We start from the raw sequence: 22,417 nt of genomic DNA on the forward strand, positions 1-22,417 counted from the left end.
AAACAATGCAATTAATAAGTTACTTGTGTGGCCTTGATTGTTCAACAATATATATATATATGAAGTACCCCAGGGTAAATACCAGATTGGCACCCATCTAGCCCTTACTTTGTAGTGTGGTTTTCTGAAGTTTGAATCCAGCACAACCAATGCAAGGTAAGTACATGTACTGATGATCAGTGTCCAGACAGTTCACTTATTTACCAAATGTTAAACAGGTACTCACAAGCTCTGTTTAGCATTTCACGAATAACCAATATATAGGGTACAAAATCTAACTTACCTTAAAAATATACATGCTCTGTGGGACAATTGGATTTTTAAACCCAACTGATTTGGCAATAGCCTAAATGAATGTAAACAAAACTCACTGGGATAAGATAAAAAATGAATGGGTAAAATCACAAAAATCAACAGCATTCAAGTTATATTTTTTCGGAAAAAGACAATTTTAAATTACTATTACCGGTAATACCTGTATTCTCTTGCTGAATGTGACTTTCTTAAAGACAGGATTCAAAGCATGAAGAGCTGATAAAATAATTACATAAACAAGTTAAATTGATAAATTAAAGTTTAATATTACTTAAGCTAACTTGCACAGATCAAATATCAGAGCTATGGATCTGAGGTCTGGTGAACAGTGAATAGCTGATCAGTAACTATTATTAGCAACTATTGTGTGCATAGTGTGTGAGTGTAAATAATGCTGTGTCTCTGTTGATAAAACCCAGGATTACAGATCTATAGCAGTTGTGCTCATATCCTCTGCAGGTTGCTGGTTCATATCAAGATGGAAAGAAAAAACATCATACCATGACCAACTTTGTTGACGGCTTTTTGTTTGTCAGTGATAAGTTCACCTTTAGATAAAATAAAAAATAAATTAAAATAAACTAGCCAACCTTGTCATTGATGTAGGGTAATGATTGCAATTGTAAGGCAAAAATACCATCCCATATGATACATGCATAAATTATCTCACAGATACTTACATATCACATATATGGGACAAATTGACTATCAAATTTATGTAGAAACATTTCATGAAATTATGAATTAATTCATGAGCTTTATAAAAATTAATGATAATGGAATGACATGTGTTTTATGAAAGAAGAACTCTCATAATTCTGAGTTCACAGATGGGTCGACTTCACCTGAACTTCATTCCTTCATCCCCGCACATGAATGTTTAAGCAATTTTTATGTTATGGTGGTTATTGATAATCTTACCTTTATGTCATTAAAAGCTCCTTCTTCAAAAAAACATCTGATTTTATCTCCACTTGTCATAAAATAGTCATCTTTATACTAAATCAATGAAATCATGGACAGCACAACAATGATAAAATTAACAATTACCCTGTGAAATCACGCAGAATATCGCCTGGCTATAAAATCAAACAATATTCCGCAAGATTTAGCAGGATAATCCCGTGTAAAAAACCAACCGGTATTTGGGGGTATTTGCCGGGATCCCGGGGGGGACCCGGGGGGGGGGGGGGGGGGTGGGGGTTGGCCCCGCGCCCCCCCCCCCCCCGGCCCCCGCCCGGAAAAAAAGCCCCCCCGGGGGGGGGGGGGGAAATTGTTTTATTTTTCAACAGATTGTTAACAAAATGCATTTTGCAGCAAGAAAAAACTGGGGTTGTGCAGCATTTCCAGGATTTCGGATGAATCTTGACAACCCACGTATACACAGGATATCTGTCATGTACAGATGACAGATAACCAATCACATTTTGACCATATTTGGGCAGCGCATGCATTTGTTGAATAATAAAAATGTATATTTGTTTACTGCTGCCAATATAATTAAAGTATTGTAGATCAGGCAATTCCAGGTGTAATTATGCATAGCAGTATTTACTTCCTGTTCAAATTGCAATCGCAGTGAGGAGTTAAAACTAAGAAAAATTCTAAACTAGCTATTTAAAAAAAATTCAAACCAAAAAGATATTTTAACCGCGACATAACTTTATACATCAACTTACTGAGGACGATATCCAGATTTTACATTAATTAACTAATGTACTTTTGTATTGCAAAAAATAAAAAAGAAAGTTTATAAATAAGAAAAGGTAAAGCCATTTAAGGTCAAGTAACTTATAGCTCATTTAAACTCCAACTTAGGATTGCATTTGCTCAAATCGAGAACTTTCCAGCACTTCCACCACACTATAACCATAAGGCAACCGCACCTCCAAATTTTGAAATAAAAGACAACAATAAAAAAGAAAAATAATCAACTAATTATTTTCTCTCGTGCGGATGGACTATCCATGTCACAAGATATATATTTTTGTTTTTAGCATGTTTTTTTTTTTTCATTTTCAATATTTGATCACATTGCACTTAAATTTTGGATTGCTCAACATTTAGAATCCCTGGGGCTCTGATATAGTCAAGACCTTCTCATGAAGATCTACCCACTTTGAGGTAAAAATTACAACTTTTTAAACTTGACAAATGATACCATGGTCAAAATAAAAGACCCGATCTCGTGAAAGCAGCTCAAAACAAAGCACGAGTGAAAAGGAAGATGCAACAACTTGTGCATTTTCGAACTCGCTCGAAACTCGCGTGCAAAACCAGCGCGTGTCGGGTTGCATGGGGCTCGCACTTGGCTCGGACGCGTCGCTGCTTCGCACTTTGTAACGACACTTGTATGCACGCTTAACGTAGAATATCCACCTTTTGCTCAATTTTTTGCAACAGTTTCTTACCTGGGTCTGATTGTCGCCAGTAGTGAAAATGGTTTTGGGGTGATCCTCCAAATTCACGTTTTCCACAATGTCGTACATCGCACTTCTCATTTCTTCCACTTCATCGAGTGAGAAGAAGCCCTCGATGACAAGAAATCCATCTGTCTTGTACTAAAGGCAAATCATTTACATGTGTATAAGTTAGCAGCCTTAACGGGTTGAAAAAAATTCGAATAAAATACCTTTTCAACTTGTGCTGGGGAAAGCCCTTCGAAGTCCGCCATTTCGGATTTGACCTGAAAAAGCATGGAAACTGGGAGAGGGTCACACAATATGGTTACAACGTCACGCGATGCACGCAGAAGCGACGACTTTTCACAGGGAAGTCTTCAATAATTTTCAGTAAATTTGTCAAAACATTAACGTAAATAAAAGTTGTTGTGACAACTGACTTGTGTGTTTAAAAATGACTGTTTTCCGAATGCGGAGTGAGAATTGGTACAAGTGCCAATGAGGGTTAGTTACAATAGGGAGTTTGCTAAAAGAATATTTATTAAAAAGAGAAGCCTAAAAGCGGAGCACCCCGATTATTTACTTCGCCCTTTTCGTAAATCCAAATTTACTGACCGATAACAGGAAAAAATATAGCACTCGAGCCCGCGATCCATCTGGGAGCTCCGCTATAAAAAAAGGTACTATTTCTTGTTAAGTTAAAAAAATCCTCGTGGTAGTTTCGGACCCACCTTAAATATAAGGTGGCTCTGAAACCGCTCGAGGGAAAATGTTTTAACTTTGCAAAAAGTTATATCTTAATTTCACAAGCGGTATTGTGTTACAAAGATGCGATTAAAGAACTAAACGTGTTTTGTTTCAAGAGGTATAAAGTTTAATGTTTTTTTTAATGAAATCAAACGTTGCCGGTATAAATGAAAGCTAGCGACGGTTTGGTTAGAGCACACTCTAGGTGAAATCTCGAAACGAGGGGAGCTTTTGAAGCGAATATATACTAAAGAACAGTATCATGCCTGGATGAGGCTCGGAAAAGGGATGTTGCCGCAATGTACGTTAGTTGAGTTTGCTGGTGTTTTTGCCCGTTTTACTGATTACCTGGGGAGGACGAACATTGTTTAGCATGAAATAAACACAAATGGAAGCGCGCCTATCTGTCAACACCCCAGACGTTTACCCCTTAGTTCCCAAGTCAATGAGTGGATGCCGAGGCTGAAATAGAGAACATGCTTCATCCAACCTTCATCTAGTTTATGGGCATCGCCAATCGTCTTGGACCGCAAAAGGATGGGACCACCCGTTCCTGCATGGATTTCACAAATAGATCATTCCGTTGATGTCCTGTTTGGTTCATGCGGGTATAGCACGCTCAAACTTACAAGTGGTTACTGGCAGATCGAGTACGAGGTAAAGGATCAACCACAGACAGCCTTCACCACAGGAAGTGGCCTTTTGATATCAATTTAGGGACGGACCGGAGGAGGGGGGTTTTTTACAAAAAAAATTTGGGAGGGAAATGAAAAAAAAAGGGGGGGTTGTAAAAAAAAATTTTTTTTTTTTTGTTTTTTGTTTTTGTTGCCCTCTTTTTTTGATTAACGTCATGCCTTTCGGGCTCTGCAATGCACCTGCTACGTTTGAACGGCTTATGGAACAGGTGCTGAGTGGTCTTTCTTGGGAACTGTTTCCTGTACCTTCACAATATCATGGTACATGCAAAGACCTTTGAAGCTGAATTACAGCAGCTGCGCTCCGTTCTAACGCAACTAAGGGAAGCAGGGCTGAAGCTCAGTCCGAAAAAATGCCATCTATTCAAGAATCAAGTTGTGTTCCTGGGCCACATGGTCAGGATCCCTTCCACAAGGCATAGCAAGTGATCCGGAAAAGATAAAAGCAGTCTGCGAATTACCCACCCCAGTTTCGGCATCTATCTTACGTAGTTTCCTGGGTGTCTGCTTATACTAGCGCCGATTTGTGCATGGCTTTGCTATCACTGCAGCTCCGATCCACCACCAAAGTGTCTATTTTGAGAGTGAGAGTTTATTAGATCATTTACGGTACTCGGCAAGAAAAGGTTCTAGCTTTAGTAACTAGGTGCCTTTTCTTTGCAATCGTCGATTGATATTTTATATATGTATGAAATAAGAATTTATCTGAAATAAACAACTGTAGACTCTTAGGCAATTAATTTTATTGGACCATTTGTGTAAATTACTTTTAGTAAGCCTTATGTTATAACCATTAGCCACATTCCTTATGATCGTCCCATTTCTTGGTTATAAAAACTTAACTGTCCCACAGAGATAAATATAAATATATATTGTTTGGTAGATTGCCATGAATATATAATGCTTTATTGTAGTAAAATAAACTAAGGTTACTAGGTAAATTAATTAATGTTTTGACCACATTTGATTACTGCTAGCTTGGAATTGTAATTTTGAATAATTAAATTGCTTTGGGCTCTCTGATTACAGTGAAGATTATACAGTGGTATAATTGTACAATGATCCTTAAAAAAATGAAGTTTTATAAAATTAAATGAGTTACAGGGCTGTGCTTAAACTGCATGCTGTGTTCTAAAGGATTCCTAATTTCCTAATAATTTCTGAAGGACCCGAGACTATAAAACATAAAAAGAACTCAAAATAATCTTTTGATTTTTTGATAACAACACCAGATTAATGTTTCCTGTGACTATCAAAGAATTATTATAACCACTGATGACTTGTAAATGACTAAAAATTGACTTAAAAATAAGTGAAAGTGGGACATTTATTTTTAGCACATACCCATAACCAACCAGTGAGTGCTCTTTAATTATAATTCTGAAATACTCTGTGCTTCTAAAAGGGTTTAAAACTGTGAGATGAAAATGATGAAATCTACAATAATTTGGTACATGCTGATTATTCCCCTGGAATTGGCCAATCCTGTCAGCATCAAAAAATGCAAACTTGGGCATGTTCCACTTTGAAAGTCCATAATAATTATTAATGGACCTATGAACAAATCTGATTGGCTGATAAAAGTAAAGAAGCACCCTGCACATGCTAAAAAATCAGACCTTGCCAGAGTCCACATTCTTAGTGCCAGTCAAAAGACAAGCAGGCTATAGGGAGGTGACTGGGTGTTGGTCAGAGAGATTTACCTCACCTTACAGTAATTTGTGAATATCCTTCATTTTACCTCACCCAGATATGGTGGGAGATCAGGGGTGGGGAATGTCACTGATTGCCTGGAATCCCATTCAGGGCAAGCTGTGCTCAAGAAAAATCACATACCACCCACGTACAAAATAAAACCTGAACTCCCGTCCCAATATAGCCTTACACCACTAAAGATAATCCCTGTTTCCATAGCAAGAAGTGTCTACAAACTCTGTTACTCCCCCTGGATGGGATGCCACCACAAGATACCCCCTCCCCTCCCCCTCTCCCCCCCCCCCCCACACACACACACTCACCCAGCATTTATAGGGTTATCCTTAGCTGTGGACAATGTTAAATTTGGAAATTTAGAACCCAGTGCTAACCATATGCCACCATGCCACCCTCCTTTTTGGGGCAGGAGAGGGGAGGGGGGAGGAAACAACAAATGTCTGTAAGAGACCCATCCAAAATTAGAATATCCAATAAGAAACAATATCACAGATGGAAGGTTTTTAGATAAAGGATCTCAGTCCGTACAAATTTAGTTCAATAAATTCTCATTTCCTGGTGTAATTATAAGGCTCCCCTTGTGATACTTTTAAGTGTGACGTCTATTTGCTGCACAATGTAGAAAAATAATCTGCGATGTTGAAGGCTTATCTGGTCATGTCTGGTGTCTAATCACTTCACTCTGTATAAAGAACAGGGAATGGCAATTCTGATGTTGGCTGCAACCTAAAAATGTGGAATAATAAAAACATTTTGTTAGTCAGTAGTATCTGCAACAGTTAAAGCTTTCATCAGTCAAAACATATTTTGAAGAAACCATTACATACGAGTAGTCTTCACACCCCTTTCATTGAAATACAAGACTTGGTGAACATATTATGGTCAACTCCCATCTTGCAGATAACAAATTGTGCCCCTGAAGGCGTCCATAATTAATAGTGAGAGTTGACTGTAATGAGAACTTATGTTCAAATTTCACTTCCAGTAAAAGCTTTTGGAATATAATTCTCTATCAAAATTTTCTCTCTACTTATATATTTTTAACAAGTGATAGTTAATCAAACTTAATTTTTGACTATTGTGAAAGTTCACTGTGACATTAAGATGGGGCTTGAAGTCAGCTCATGCATGGTCATCTAACCCACTTGAACCATTGCCAGACGTCACAGCAAAGGCAGCTCTTACTGATGGTCCTGACAGGCCAGGGATTGAACTTACTGTAAAGTTCTGAGTTTCACAGTAGGGAGGAAAGAGTGAACATAAAAATGTAACACGGAAAACATTTATTATTTCTTACCAGTTTTGTTTGCTGTATTCTGTATTTTCTTGTTCAACAATATGAAAGGTGTAAGCATGCCGTGACTTTTCAGACTTGTTAGGAAAACTTCTGTGCAGCACAGTTCCATGAATCAACACCAAACAACCTGAACAGATATAATGTTTGTGAGTATTTCCACACTCTATAAAAACAAACACAAGGTTTCTTGGGGTAAAAAGGGTCACTTTATAACTTGTTGTTTGAAAGGACATTTTGTCTATAAATTTTACTGCAGACAATATGGCAGCATTTTGCAGACAATTGAATGGAAAACTAAAAGCCTGATTACAGGTTTTCCACCCAGACCACATCCCCCACATTTCATCACTTACCAGAAATAAATTTATCTAATATTACGCCGAACGATTCAGAGCATAAGTTCCCACTGCTGGCGAATAATCTTGCCAGTCTGCCTAAAAATCAATAAATACGCACTGAAATACATATTTTGAAACCCGGTTTTTTTTTTTTTTTTTAAATAAGGGGGGGGCGCCAATTTTTTTTTTTTTTTTATATTAAGTTTTTGGTTCATTACTAGTGCAGAAATTATGTGACATGCAGAAGTTAGTGAATTTGAAATCCCTGAAATTCCCCTACAAACTGTATTAAGCAAGACATGTGCCCCACAAAAAAATGGCAGATTTTTTTCAGTGAATACTTATATAGCGGAGGAAAAGTGTTTTCTTTTGTGATTTTTTTCTTGCTGAACAATCCCAAGAGGAAAACAATGGACTGCTTGTAGTCAACCAAGGACATAGATAAGATATCCATAACTCGCCAGTCACTCACCTTTTTTGGTTAACTGAGGAATAAAGTCCTTGTCATTAAATTCTTCTTTAGGTCCTGTAAAAATGGTTGGCGTGCCTGGCTCAGGGTTACGAATAAAACGACGCTTTATTCCATCTGACAAAGCAAAATGAGAAAAAAATTCTATGAGCTGCACAAGAGTATTTTCCCTCCTTTGGGCAGGCTCATGTTTAGATCCCATAGGTATCAATTATTGTGAGTTCCCATTTCACTGCACATTATAACTACTTGCTATTGTACATATGTTACAAATTACCAACAAATTATAAGTGACAAAAGTGTTGACAGAGTCACTCTTTGCCCCCTTTTATTGCAATGCAATATTTTTCACCCCCTCCCCTCTACTTCCCACTCCTCCCCCCATGCCAATTTTGTAGTTTGTTTCTAGAAGTCCTTTGCTGCAATCATACAACATTCATTGTGTTTTTGGTTTGTGGGTTTTTAATGGGATGGGATGGATGGGGGAGGGGGTATTTTGTTAAAAGCCATGTTAAATTTTAAAACCTTGTGATTAAAATACCGTAAAAAAATTTAAGAGACCTCAATGTGTCAACTACTATTGTCTAAGGCTGAACCCTACATGAATGTATTTCAGCATGAAAAGTAGCACAGAGGTTTATGATTCTTATCTTTGGTTGTTTTATGATTTGTAAATTGTCCCAAAAAAAAATTTTGCACAGTTTAATTATGAACATTAGTTGGGAAATCTGGAAAAAATCTCTGAGGGGCAATTGAACCAACCAAATTGACTCTCACCATTTTGGGATTTGGGAACAAATTGCAGGCAGCCATTTTCCAGAGTGCAATCTTCCAACGGTATCCAAATCCCCATGGCAGTGGGTGGCTCTGTATACAGGAAGGTGGAGTCGCGATGAGGAGTGACTGGAATGGAAAAATAATGCAAGGAAAAAGTACTATATAAGGCTGAATTAATTTCCACAAGTCATTTCATCCTAGGACATGAACGCATGTAAGGATGTGTCTATAGGAACTGACCCTCAGATTGTAGCTCTCTGGCCAATCGCATTGGCTATATTCTAGGAGACCGCTGCACAAAAGATATGCTTGTTACAGTATTTAAGGCAATGAACCGTTTGGCACCTGAATACCTAAGAAATTTGTTCAGCATCAGAGAAAATGACAAAACTTGTGAGGGATAAATAAGTTGGTTATCCCAAAAGTCAATACCACTACATATGGACTAAAATCTGTAAGGTATACTGCTGCTAATTTGTACAACTCGATCTTTGACACAATGCAGATGCTGAAGTTAATTAAGGCATTTAAGAAGGCAGTACATCAGCTGTCCATCATCGCAAGTCGGCTAGCGTTAATCATATAATTGTAAATAGTTTTTTTAACTTTGTGTATTTTTTTTTATTGCCATTTTTTTCCCTCAGCCAATTAACATATTTTTGCTCGAGGCTTAATCACCCATCAATCCTAGGTGAAGTGAATATTATTATTAGTATTATTATTACTTTAAGTTGCATCAGAGTATCTGCTCATTGTCTTGATGTTACAAGTGAAATGAGTTCCTGTCAATTTTGTGACACCCCTGTGTCACCAAAAATGAGAATAATCCATTCTTACCTTCTCCACCAATTCCTGGTTGCTGACGATTTCAGAAAAAAGATAAAAAAAAATGCAATTACTTATTAAGTTACTTGACTGATACAACATTTGTAGGGTCTCAAAGTTCTATGCTAGTCGGAACATGACAAAATATCAAGTGGGATAATGTTTAACGTTAAGATTAGGTCAAGTTGTCATTTATTTATGTCATTTATTTATTTATATTAAACATTCTCCTATGTCATTGTTTTTTTTTTTGCTATATCAAATGATTTGTTCATAACCGCTGTTTCATACATAACGTGATAGATCTTGATGTCAAGTTGTGGCACATTTTTATATATCAAGAAAGGAGAGATGCTATTTTTGGTCAGAAAAGACGACTCCCTCAAAGATCTTTCATAGAAAATGGTACCCTTTTAATTTTATACAGCTATCTGTATACAGCTTGCATAATCCTTGCCCCCTCATACACCACCAGCCTGAAATACCTTATTATAGGAATTAACGCTGGAAGGGAAGCGCGACTTAAATAACGCGAAAATTGAAGGAAAATACTCCGAAAAGGAAAAACGCGAAAGAGGGGAAAAAAAAAGGAAGGACACAAAGAAAACTGATGGGACAACAGTAACAAGTATCACACTAGGCCAAAGGCACTGACCACAGCCCACGGAACCGGAGACACCTGAAAAAAGGCCCGGAGCGACGCAACGAAAAAGGGCCAATGCATGGGGAAACGCCACATCGGGGAAACGTAAAAAATCGCGACTTACGTGAGCTGAGCGATCCTATAATAAGGTAGGTTCCCTTTTGGGCAGAGCCTCCCTGTATAGTCCACTACATGCAGTATCTCTACCCCCCAGATAACCATTGATAGACTGCATCCACACAGCCCTTCTTTGTTACTGTTAAGTGTAGTTCTTTGAAGTTTGGATACAGTTTAACTAACATAAAGGTGAGCACCTGATCAGTGTACAGATAGGTCACTGATTTACTGAATGTTTAACAGGTGCCCTCAAGCTTTGTCCAGCATAATTTTCATAAATATCACAGGGTATAAAATATAAGTCCTGAACAACTCACCTTAAAAATGTACATGCTCTGTGGGACAATTGGATTTTTAAACCCAACTGATTTGGCAATAGCCTAAAATGAATTAAAACAAAACTCACTGAGATTAGATAGGGAAGCCTTGAGCCAAGTGCCCTATACTGCCGGGGCTTATTCCGGTTTCGATAGCATTAAGCGGCTAGGAATATGTCTTCTCTCTCTTCTGGGATTCTAGTCCATTGCAGGGTACCCCACAAGCATTATTTTGCCGGTACTTATTTAAACTCCTGGGTGGAGAGAGGCACCATAAGAGTTAAGTGTCTTGCCAAAAAACACAACACAGGACCATTAATTGGAGTGGGCACGCTAACCATTAGGCCACTGCGCCTCCCACAAAATTAGATATAATGGGTAAAATTACAAGAACAAGCAACATATTTTTGAATTATGAGTAGTTTTTTTTTTTTGCCTTTTTAAGTTAATTTATTTTATGCTGTTAGTAAATATTTTCATTCTGGCAAAATAAAATGGATGTTGTTGTTAATTACCTGTATTCTCTTGCTGAATGTGACTTTCTTAAAGACAGGATTCAAAGCATAAAGAGCTGGTAAAATATTAAATTACAAAAACATTAGATAAAAATATATAATAGATGAATTACTAAAAAATATGAAATAATTTATGTAGCTGGAATCATCAAACTATGAATTTGGTGAACAATGAAGTTCTGAGTAAATAGCAATAACTGGGTGAAGAGTGCCTGTATGTTCTTTGTAATGAAATGATACTACAGTCGAAGCTCTCTTAAGCGGCCCCCCGGGGACGCAAAAAATTCGGGGGCCCCCCTTTTTTTTTTTTACCCTATGGGGTGGGGGGGGGGCCGGGGGGCCCCTTTTTTTTGTTTAATTTCGGGGGGGGGAAAAAAAAAAAAAAAAATGAATATATGTATTAAAAAAAAAATTGAAACGGGGTTATTTTTTTATTTTTTTTTTTTTTTTCGCGGGGGAAAAAAAAAAAAAAAAAAAAATGCCCCCCCGGCGGGGCGAAAAAAAAAAAAAAAAAAATATATTAAGAAAGGGTATAAATTATGAATAAATAGTTCTGCAGCTTGAAAAAGCTATGGATCTGAAATTCGGTGGACAGTTTCCTTGATGTATGACTGGCATAAAACTACAATTTGGTGAAGCACTAATTATAAAACACGGGATTACAGGCCTTGTGCCTTATCCTCAGGTTGCTGGTTCAAAGTTCGAAAAACAATAAAAGCCTTACCATGGCCAACTTTGTTGATGGCTTTTTGTTTCTCTGTGATAAGTTCACCTTAAAAAATAAAACAAAAATAAAATACCGGTACCGATGGAGTGATACATCCAGCCTTGTCACTGATAAGGCAAAAATGTCATCACATACATGAAAACTATCTCAAAGGTACTTACATCTCACATATATGGCATAGTATATTATCAGATTTGAACCCAGTTGTTATTTATTTGACTCTCTTCCCTCGCCCCCTCACCTCCCCCCCCCCCCCAAAAAAAAAACAAAAAACAAAAAAAAACACAAAAGTAGCAACTTATGAGTTTGGTACTATAACAAGTTATTTATGATGACAGACAAAAGTATCCTCAAGTAGAAAGAAAACCATTAGTCTTCAAAATAATTACATGCTTATTGAAAAATACCTAAAGGTGATAATGAACTAAAAAGGAACTCAAATAGTTAAAGCTGATTTCCAGTCCGTACTCGCAGACTCGGGTGTCGTTTTTTTGAATCGTGAACGTACACTTCGTTGACAGCAACAGAAGTTTTTAGTCCACCACAGGTCCAGACCGATGAGCGAAACGCGGGAAGCCAAGGCCACTTGTATTTGTTCTGCAAGGAACTATGTTATAATGAAGAAACAGGTAACACAGTTTTAGTTGCTTGTTTGTGAGGCTCACATAAACATTGCAGCCAAGATGCGCAGTACGGACTGTAATTCATCTTTAAGATTAACAACAAGAGCTTCAAAACTAAATAATATCTCTAAAGTTCAGTTTGCTCAATTAAGGCCAGTGCTAACAACTAAAACTGATTTCCTCTAGTAAGGTTGGGCAGCAAGTCTTTTAGAAATGAATGAGCTATAAATAAATTCCTTGAATCCAAGCTTCGCTGGTTCATTCCTATACACATGAATGTTCAAGCATATTTTAATATCATGATCATGGGAGTTACTGCTTCTGCTTATATTACCTTTGTCATTAAATGCTCCTTCTTCAAAGAAGAATCTGATTTTATCTCCACTTGTCATAAAATAGTCATCTCTAAACTAGATGAATTAAATTGTGTACAGCAATGATAAGAATTGAAATGAACACTTGTTTTCTATTAATAATGATTTAATAAGTTTCTTCACTTCAAATAGAAAATAGACTAAATAGACATTAATTTTGTTTATTAGCACAAGTGTTAATGGGGCCAACCATCCAAGCGTTAGAAACAAATAAAAATTTGACCTAACAAGGTTAAAAATCCAATGGGCAGGAGATAACCCAGTCAGAGCGGCTTTCCATAACGGAATAGAAGGTTCGTTAAACTTTGTTTTTACACGGGTTACCCCCCTTTACCCCGCACCCGTTTTTGAGATATTTCAAGTTAAACTTTGCCATGTGTAATAGTTGATGTGACGAAAATATGGCGTGAGGAGTGAATATTTTCGCTGACTCCACGTTTGGAGTATAACATCGAAAACTTCTGCCTTGATTAATTTTAAGTATTACTTGTTTAATATTCTGACTAACGTTTGATTTATTTGGCGCAGTCTAGTAATGAGCAATCGCTCAAAGCGGGGGAAAATAGGACTGTTTCAAAGCGGCAAGAACATTGCGTGACAAGCAAAGCGTTGTGACAGTTTCGTTTGTAGTTATGCAATCAATTGATGCAATCTAATATCTTGATTGTGTATGTTGAATAAACGAGTGTTACAATGAGAAAATGGTCGGTGGTTGACTTGAATATTCGTTTTATTTTCGCCGCTTATTGTGACAGTTCGAAAACGAAAACAACAAGATCCATCCCGACAATCAAACAGAACAACGGCGACTTATATCCGTCCAGTCTGTGGAGAAGTGCCTCGCTAAACGGCAAAATACACATTCGCCTTTCTGACGGAAAATCAACAAAACTGAAATAAGCGAAAAGCCATTGAGCCTAAGAAACGGCAAACTCGGTATAGTAAAGATACCATTACGACACCACCGCGCTTTAAATGTGTCTTTCTAAAATGGGCAATACCGCTGGAAATGTACTCTGAAGGCTCCATTTATTCTTGGGTATAAGTTTCGGTAGCTGCCGAAACTGTGTCGCACAACCGGTTATTCTTTCTAAAAAGGTGAGATTGGAAGAAGCCGCCAGTGTAAAAGAGAAGCGCCCTACGACGAGAGTAGATCCTGTTTTGAGTTGTGATGAACTCCGATAACCACTACAGACATTTTGCAGATTAAGTCTTCGCGATGTTTTTCGCTTTTATATTACCGGGTATTAAAAAATAAAGAGAGAAAAAAAGAAACGAGCTATTTCGTTGTGGCGATTTTAGTTTTGTTTTCACCGAGGCCGACAGAGTTATATGCGTACCGTAGAATCCGGATAAGCCCCCCCGCTTATAGCCCCCCGGTTTGGCCCATCATCCTGGAAACAAAAAAATCAAAGGTTATAGCCCCCCGGATATAAGCCCCCCCACCAGATGACAGTACTGAATAGGGCAATTTGCTTTTTATGTGTTTTTAACTTAAAAACGTATTGACATCAACACTCCCGTGGCCGTGAAACGTTTCATTCCGCTATAAGCCCTCCCGGATATAGCCCCTCCGCTATAAGCCCACCCAAAACCCCTACGTTGTAAGCCCAGGGCTACCGGAGATCCAACTGACACATTTGATAGCTCCCAAATCGCACCTTCCTTCTGTTGCTGAGGAAGATAAGAGATCGAGACTCTCAAGTCCACTAGCTAGGATCATTAAGTATACGGATATACACAGCAGCCGCCCGCGCGCCGGGCACGCCGCCCCTTTTTAGTCTCGATTCGATAGTCGATTTTTTAGTGCTTTTGTTGTCACTGTCTATCATTAGTCGACACGGCGTGGTTCCCAAAAAGTTTTAGTTTTTTTTTTTGTGTTTCTTTTCATTTTTTTTTGTCGTTTTTTGTATTTTGTGTTTTTTCGCGCGTCCGCACTTTTTTTTGTTTCACGTTTATTTTTTTTAGTTTTCCCCATTTCGGGTGTGGGAGTGTTGGCGTTGATTTTTGAGGGATGTTTTTTTGATTAGGGTCTTTTTTCTTGTTCAGGCTTAATTCTTTGTAGAGTGTCTCTTCTTTATTTGATGTGTGGTGTTTTGAGTTTGTGCGGTTATTTTTGGAGGATTTTTTTTTTTTTATTTCTTTTGTGTTAAATTGCGTTTTTGTTAAGTTTTTTCTTGGCTTTCTTTTAGCGCTGTGAAGTTGTCATGCATAAATTTGAAACTACGCAGCAGTGTATAAATACTTAAAAGAGGTCAGCTTGTGACTCTTGTTGGTCGAAAGCAGCCATTTCGTATGACAGTGTGATGTTCACTCTTTCGCGTCTGTGCTCAAATGAAGCCGAAACGACGCTCTACCCATAACTCTTTGCGGGGTGCTGTCCAACCTCCTCTGGATCACATGGTACTTGAACCAATGAAATTTTGGATTACTTAACATTTAGAACCCCCGGGGTTCTGACATATTCTATGTACATGTTCTTGAGATGTTCTCTTGCAGATTCATCCATTCTTAAGCAAAAATTATTACAACTTTTGTTAGCTTGACTATTGATACCATGCCTAAAATAAAACACCAGATCTAGTGAAAGCAGCTTATAATCACATAGCATGACTGAAAAGGAAGTTGAAACAACTCATGCATTTTCGAACTTGTGCTATGTGTAAACCGACGCATGCCGGGTACGTGCCAGGCTGCATGCACGAAAATATTAAATTAATTTGCTCTTTCCACGAACGCTAAATGTAAAATATCCACCTGATGCTCAGTGTTTTTGCCACAGGCTCTTACCTTGGTCTGATTGTCGCCAGTAGTAAAGATGCTTTTTGGGTGATCTTCCAAATTCATGTTTTCTACAATGTCATGCATCGCATTTCTCATTTCTTCCACATCATCGAGCGAGAAGAAGCCTTCGATGACAAGAAAGCCATCTGTCTTGTACTAAAGGGAAATCATTTAGATGTTTATGAGCCAACAGCCTTTACGGGTTGAAAAAGAAAACGCAGAAAATACCTTTTCAATTTGTGCTGGGGAAAGCCCTGCAAAGTCCGCCATTTTGGTATTTCACAACCTGAAAATGCATGGAGACTGGGAACTAAATTGAATGGACAACTTACAGACCTAGTGGGAGAGGGGTCGGGAGAGATAGCGTGGTAAATTTTGTACGGTTTTGTACGTTTTTTCTTTGCTTTATATTAACTATTTTTGTGCCAAAATAATGCTGTGACTCATTTACCACATATTATGCGAATGTTTATCCAAATCAACGTGCAGTTTACAGAATCGTAATTTATAGGGTCCAAAACTGACGGGTCTGTTTCCCGTCTGCCCTCGAAGGTACCCGGGACCCAGTCTTCTCGATCGCCGCATGTTGCAGAACGTCCCGTCCATGTTTTGAAAAGATGCTTTCTCGTGGTTGTGTAAGCTTTTGTTCGTTGAAGAAGCTATTTCCTGCCGTTATTGCAGGAGTAACTAGAGCTAAACACACTCTTCCAGACTTACCGTACGATTATAATGCTCTGGAACCTACAATCAGCGCGGAAATCATGCAAATACATCACTCAAAGCACCATGCTACTTACGTGAACAACTTGAATGTTGCTGAGGAGAAATTTGCTGAGGCTCAAGCGAAAGGTAAGATTATAATTTAGTTTTATATACAGCTCATTAAAAAAGGTTCTAGCGCTGGAGGTCGCAAACTATAGTGAATGTTTGCGCTTCTCCACATCGAGCAAAAAGCAAGCAACTTACAGTTACAAAAAATGAAAGCCTATATTATAAGCTTATATTATTAGAGCTTAAAGAAGAATTGTTGCTTGCTTTTTTGGTTAAACTTATGTATTAGTTACCAGTGCTGTATCCATAGTTGCCTTCCGGTACACGTGGCTGACTGCTGCACGACCTGTCTAATTTCTTGGAACAAACTGTGGGTGGGGAAGGGGGGGCAGTAGGAGGATGGGTGTGGTAGGGGTTGGGGGCACGGTGAAGGTTTGGGACCTATGAGTCACCTTCCAGATTAGTATATTAGCACTTTAAAATTGTTTTGTTGTATAATTTGTTAATAAAACCTGGAATAAAATTATTGCAGATTTACCATTAAACTTTTTTACAGCCAAGCCACTGGGATACAATAAATCAACAAACAAATATCAGAAAAAGCATTAATTTACTGGTAGGAGGCTGCCCACCTGGCTAGTGACAAAGCTCAGCCAAGAATTTTGAATTGAAACTTTTGAGAACAAATCCAGTTAGTGGCAAGATGAAGGAACTAAAGCAAGCCAGAAGTCCCTTTAGAGTTAAGTCCAGCACTTAAAATTCTTGGCAAAAACCACCCATCTTTTTAGAAAACATGATTGATAACTTATGAAGCTGAACTTTGAAGTTTATTCTACTTCTTGTTTAGCTTAAACTTGCTTCGAACAGCTGCACCAAGTACAGCCCAGAACCATGAAAAGCAAATATTAATAAGTGGTTTATTGCATGACAGGTGATACCACTGCTATGATAGCTCTGCAGCCAGCCCTGAAGTTCAATGGTGGAGGCGTTATCAACCATAACATATTTTGGACAAATCTCTCTCCCAATGGTGGCGGTGAACCAACAGGTATTATACCTTGTATTTTACCTGCGAGTTTATATAACTGACCCTGAGCCACAATCTCTCATGTATTGTCCTTAAAGGGAAGATTATTCTACCTTTTTTGGCTTACTATGCTACATGCTGTACTGTTGATCAACTTTTTACAACTCTGCCTCTCAGAGTTCTTGCACTTTAATTAGTCTAAATATGAAAGCTATAAGAAAGTTGCCAAAAAGATGTCATAAAGCAGAAAAAAATAAATCAAAAATTTGTTGAGTGGGAATGGTACCTTATTGTTACTTATTTTTGCGGAAACTTACTTTCGCGAAAATGGAACGGGCTTATTTCGCTGGACTTAAATTTCACAATTTGGGCAAAAAGATACATTTAAAACGAACTAAATTTCGCGAAAACTGTCAAAATACCGGTCTTCATTAACAAACAGTAAGTCTCAAAATTGGCACAACTAATTTTAATTTTCCATAGCAATAGTTCAACCATATAACAAAATGAAATTTAAAACAGTTTGACAAGTTCCTTTGTAACAAAATAAAGCTAGTTTGACGACTGTACCAAGATGATTATGTTGAAAGCTGACCATAAGGTTGGTTAGTTTTAGCGAATCTTATAGAAGGGTATTAAAGTTCGCGTCGTTATTCTTTGCGAGAACATATTTTTGTGGGTCTTTAATTTCGTGATTTTTTGTAAACTGTGAAAACTGCGAAAATTAAGTCCCGTGAAAATAAGTAACAATAAGGTGAGACATGCAGAACTGTAAACTACCCAATTTTTCCACGAGTGATACTCAACTTAGTTGTGCCTTCCAATTTCTTATCTAATCCAGGTGCCCTGATGGAAGCTATCAAGCAAGACTTTGGTTCCTTTGAGAACTTTAAAGAAAGGTTCAACACAGCATCAATAGCTGTACAGGGGTCAGGATGGGGCTGGCTGGTAAGCTGATAAAATGTTTACAAATTCCTAATATGGTTCAGCATGTCAACTCTCTAAATTTTGCTAACTGTTGGTCATGTTGTAATCTAAGCTCCCTAAAGGCATGGCATTCTATCCTGTGCAAGAAACTCTTCAATAAGATCATGCTCGATAGTAGCCATAAATTACATAAGTTCTTGCCACAGGAAAATGTAAATACGTATAACTTAAGAAGTCAATGTCATTTTCAAGCATATAAGGCTCGAACCAATCGTTTTAAACATAGTTTTTTCCCTCTGTGGCAAATTTTTAAGACATTGCAGCAACAGTTAATTATAAAATATCTGGTTTTTGTTTCTCAGGGGTATAACAAGGTCGACAAGCGTCTGGTGATCACTACATGTGCCAATCAAGATCCTCTTCAGGCTACTACAGGTAACATGAAGCTAGTTTAATTGCAGTTTAATTTAGGATGTCTGTACATAAAAAAGTAAGTTAAAGTCTATCTAAGCAGGCTGATATGTGTCAGTGAACTACCGGTAGTTTGGATTGGAACTATACTGTAAAATGATTAGGTAAGGAGTACATCAGGCACCAAAAATTCCTAATCTATCCCAGATTGCGGTTTTCCAGAAACTCTATCACTATTGCAGTCCATTGTTACATAGATCTTTCAACTTTGTTTGCCAATTCTTAGTCCAGATTAAATTCTTCACTGCACTTATAATTACCAGATTCCCAGTAAATAAGACCACCGTAGGATTCCTATACCATATCCAAGATTAAACTACTTGTAAACCATTGCTCTTCACATCAGCACATAACCATAGACAATGTACCGGTAGCTTTTTATGGGAGTACCCTGGCAGACCAGTTGGCTATATACAAAGCGTGTCCGAGGATTTGAACACGGGATGACCGAGAAACAAATCCAGCTAGTGGCAGGGTGGAGGTTTTGAACCCGGACCTCCGGATTACAACTCCAGCGCCCTAAACCACTCGGCCATGCTGCGTCACCATCATTTTCATTATGCTGAAAAACAGAACAGAGCCTTGACTGTTAAGATGACCTCCTCCCCTTAGGTGGTTACTGTCTGTTATTACAGTCAACTCTCTCTTAATGGACACCTCTATAAGACGAACACCTCCATGATAAGACGGACACCTGGTGATGGTCCCTGCCGTTTTTTAGTCATTTTACTGTAACAAAACTCTCTGTAAGGCGGACACCTTTCTAAGAGGGACAACGGACAATTTGAAACCGCCAACGGACACGCACAAAAAGTTATTTTTTTAGTGAATAATACTTCGAAACTTGGTATCAAGATATAGCATAGTAGGTCAGTGCCTGTAAAATACCAAACTTACCAAAAACAAACCGCGGCTATAACGTATTCATTAAGTATATGGCACCAAAGAGATAGTTTTATACTTACAGTATTACCGTTTGTAATGAACAAACAAGTCGAATTTCTGATATTATTTTTGTTCACTTTATAGGTTTTGCTAAAGTAAGCGACTCAATACAGACGTGCGTTTGTTGTACATAGCCGTTTAGCTTTATCTTCTAAAAATTTCTGGTGTCACATTACCTCGACTCTCTATAAGCCATACTCCTCTCTAAGACGGACAGTTAGGGCAGGCCCCGACGGTGTCCGTCTTAGAGAGAGTTCACTGTATATCACGAAGTAATGATAAAAGCAGGGTTCTTTTCCCATGTGGTACTGTTTAGTGTTAGTAACTTTGGCTGGGCTGAAAAGATTGTTGGTTATACAGAGACACTTTGCTATAACTCAGGGGTTTGTTACATGAGGTTTCCACTGTACCTACACTAGATGGACTACTGATACTCTTGGGTTCAAACCACCTACTCTAAAACAAGGCATACTTGAAGTTTATTTTATTCGTTAACATTACCTTTGGTCCATCTGATTCAGGTCTCGTGCCACTTCTTGGAATTGATATGTGGGAGCATGCATATTACCTACAGTACAAGAACCTGCGACCTGACTATGTGAAGGAAATTTACAATGTCATCAATTGGGCAAATGTAGCAGAGAGATATGATGGAGCTAAATTATAACATGTCACTTGGTGCATTTAAGCAGAGGTTTAGTTTGGTGTTTGTTCAGTGCGAGTGTTAAATGTAACTTTAAAATCAAAACGATACTTATATTTTGGTTATGAAAAGTCTGCAATCTTGTAATCATGAATAGATTTAAGGTCTTTCAAGATTCTGTCAGGAAATGCAGAACAAGAGCATGCATGTAAGGATTTCTGAAAGGTCTCTACAAAAGCAGCCTGTTTTTTCATTGTCTTTTACAGTGGTGTAAATGACATGTGATAAAACTAGCTGCTTTTGTGAGCTATGTTGTCTTAGTTGCAGATCACATTAAATTTTTATAATTTTACCTTCAAGTTTACAGTACGATTTGTTTCATAGAACAGTACAAATATTTATGTTAGTAGCTATTAAATAACAATTATTGAACCTTAAGTTTTATCAGGCAAAGTAAAAAGACAGTGGAAGTAGGTTTTAGTGGAAAGCTGAAGAGCTTTGTTTGAAAAAATAAAAGGAAAATAGCAAACAACAAAAGTTTTGCTACTAGAGAAATAGTCCTCGGCAAAGACTGCTTGTAATCTCTTTTACTTAACATTGGTAATGGATTCCAAGAGACAAGGGAATACAAGCAGATCATAACACTCATTGTATTCTGTTTTAATTTTCTTGTTTTTCTCATTGATTACTTCATGTATTTGCTGATACACAAAAATGAGACAAGTTTCATCTCGAAGTGGCTTGTTGGACCGTTATTGGGGCCAAAAAAAAGATGAAACTCGGCCATTTTGTCCCTAATAAAGGTCCGTTTAGACAGGCAATTTTTCCCGCGCAACTCAATGAAATTTTTGTCATGCTGAAGTTGCATCAAGTTGCGCAACAAAAATCGCCTATGTAAACGGGCCTTAATGATCCCACAAATGACTGGGAGATGAGACCCATCCTCTTCCCCAGGGCCACGCGTATTTTTTTAAATGACATGACGTAGTGGCCCTGGTAACGGTAAAAAATATGATTTTTTTGATTGGCTGATTAAAACTGCATGCGTAATTAGGTAAAAAAACGAAACGCTTCTACGCAATTTTGGTTATACTTCCGGTCATCGAAACAATTGAAGATGCAGCGGAAAGTTTGAAAATGTTACCGGAAAAAGACCGAATAACACTGGGAGTTTGTTGGAATAACGTTTTCACGAAGCAGACCTTCGTTTATGAACGAATGACAAGTACATCTCTTGCAAGGTGTAACTCGGTTGTACTTTTTATTGCATTAAAAATATTGCAAACATTTGCACCATCAACTCAGGTTATATAAGATATACACACTAAATGGAGTTCATGAATACATGAAGACTTTGAAATTCAATGTGATATTTCTTACCGCTGCTCAATAGAATGATCAGATACCTCGTCGATCAGCGGCTTTTTTGGTTCTGAATTTTCTACAATACCTCCGCATGGCCATAAATAAATTTCACAGTATCATCAACCGTCGGAATGTTATCAGCTGATGATATCCACCACTCCATGTACACTATAACTCCAATTCCTCTGGATTCTAACTTTTCTATCCGCCGTCAGATAATATTGCGTGTAGAGACGACACAACAACATCAACACATCTATCAGCCATGCAATTCAATGAGTTCCAAACGAATCGAATTGTGTAAGTTAAAATATCAACGACTTGAATTGCCAAAACCAGCTTTCAAAATTCGCTTTCTTCTCCTCTCAGTCAGCCCCAGTCTTCCCCTTTCTTTTACTGAGCAGGCGCAGACGAACATTTATGCAGAGGGCATGCGCTACCGGATGTCGTAGATTCTACGACATCCGGTAGTCAGTGTTACCAGAGCCCTTCGTTTCGCCGACCACGTGACCAAAAGAAACGGAGGCTCTGGGAACGAGAATGGATGAGACCCAGCACAGTTTTCTTCTCATAATTTTATATAGTGGAGA

At 38.0% G+C, this 22,417-nt stretch overlaps 2 protein-coding genes across 2 annotated transcripts in view; one reads left to right on the top strand and one right to left on the bottom strand.

The window, feature by feature from the left end:
* LOC144659268 (uncharacterized) overlaps positions 1–15,989 on the bottom strand; it is a 21,305-nt gene extending 5,316 nt beyond the window's left edge. Inside the window, exons 1-17 of the mRNA XM_078519688.1 lie at positions 15,907–15,989; positions 15,685–15,834; positions 12,855–12,930; positions 11,895–11,942; positions 11,171–11,226; positions 10,656–10,718; positions 9,591–9,612; positions 8,754–8,879; positions 7,980–8,093; positions 7,170–7,296; positions 6,554–6,598; positions 2,948–3,092; positions 2,727–2,876; positions 1,242–1,314; positions 816–866; positions 476–531; positions 284–346 (exon numbers count right to left, since the gene is read on the bottom strand). Coding sequence (XP_078375814.1) covers positions 284–346; positions 476–531; positions 816–866; positions 1,242–1,314; positions 2,727–2,876; positions 2,948–3,092; positions 6,554–6,598; positions 7,170–7,296; positions 7,980–8,093; positions 8,754–8,879; positions 9,591–9,612; positions 10,656–10,718; positions 11,171–11,226; positions 11,895–11,942; positions 12,855–12,930; positions 15,685–15,834; positions 15,907–15,948 — 1,407 coding nt within the window. The 5' untranslated portion in view covers positions 15,949–15,989. The remainder of the gene's footprint in view (positions 1–283; positions 347–475; positions 532–815; positions 867–1,241; positions 1,315–2,726; positions 2,877–2,947; positions 3,093–6,553; positions 6,599–7,169; positions 7,297–7,979; positions 8,094–8,753; positions 8,880–9,590; positions 9,613–10,655; positions 10,719–11,170; positions 11,227–11,894; positions 11,943–12,854; positions 12,931–15,684; positions 15,835–15,906) is intronic.
* A 262-nt stretch (positions 15,990–16,251) lies between these two features.
* Positions 16,252–20,821, top strand: LOC144661122 (superoxide dismutase [Mn], mitochondrial-like). The gene is made up of 5 exons (XM_078521838.1): positions 16,252–16,527; positions 17,381–17,497; positions 18,318–18,424; positions 18,766–18,838; positions 20,341–20,821. Exons 1-5 carry the CDS (start codon positions 16,296–16,298, stop codon positions 20,484–20,486), a joined length of 675 nt encoding a protein of 224 aa, XP_078377964.1. The 5' UTR covers positions 16,252–16,295; the 3' UTR covers positions 20,487–20,821.
* Positions 20,822–22,417: the final 1,596 nt, after the last annotated feature.

The sequence above is a fragment of the Oculina patagonica genome, chromosome 7 (genome assembly GCF_052425735.1).
Source record: "Oculina patagonica isolate OP01 chromosome 7, crgOcupat, whole genome shotgun sequence".
Taxonomy (NCBI): Eukaryota; Metazoa; Cnidaria; class Anthozoa; order Scleractinia; family Oculinidae; genus Oculina; species Oculina patagonica.

Excerpts from the sequence above, each read along its gene's own strand:
- LOC144661122 (XM_078521838.1), top strand. The coding sequence starts at position 16,296 with ATGCTTTCTCGTGGTTGTGTAAGCTTTTGTTCGTTGAAGAAGCTATTT. Across the intron at positions 16,528-17,380 it reads TGCTGAGGCTCAAGCGAAAG|GTGATACCACTGCTATGATA; the intron begins GTAAGATTATAA and ends ATTGCATGACAG. Across the intron at positions 17,498-18,317 it reads TGGTGGCGGTGAACCAACAG|GTGCCCTGATGGAAGCTATC; the intron begins GTATTATACCTT and ends TATCTAATCCAG.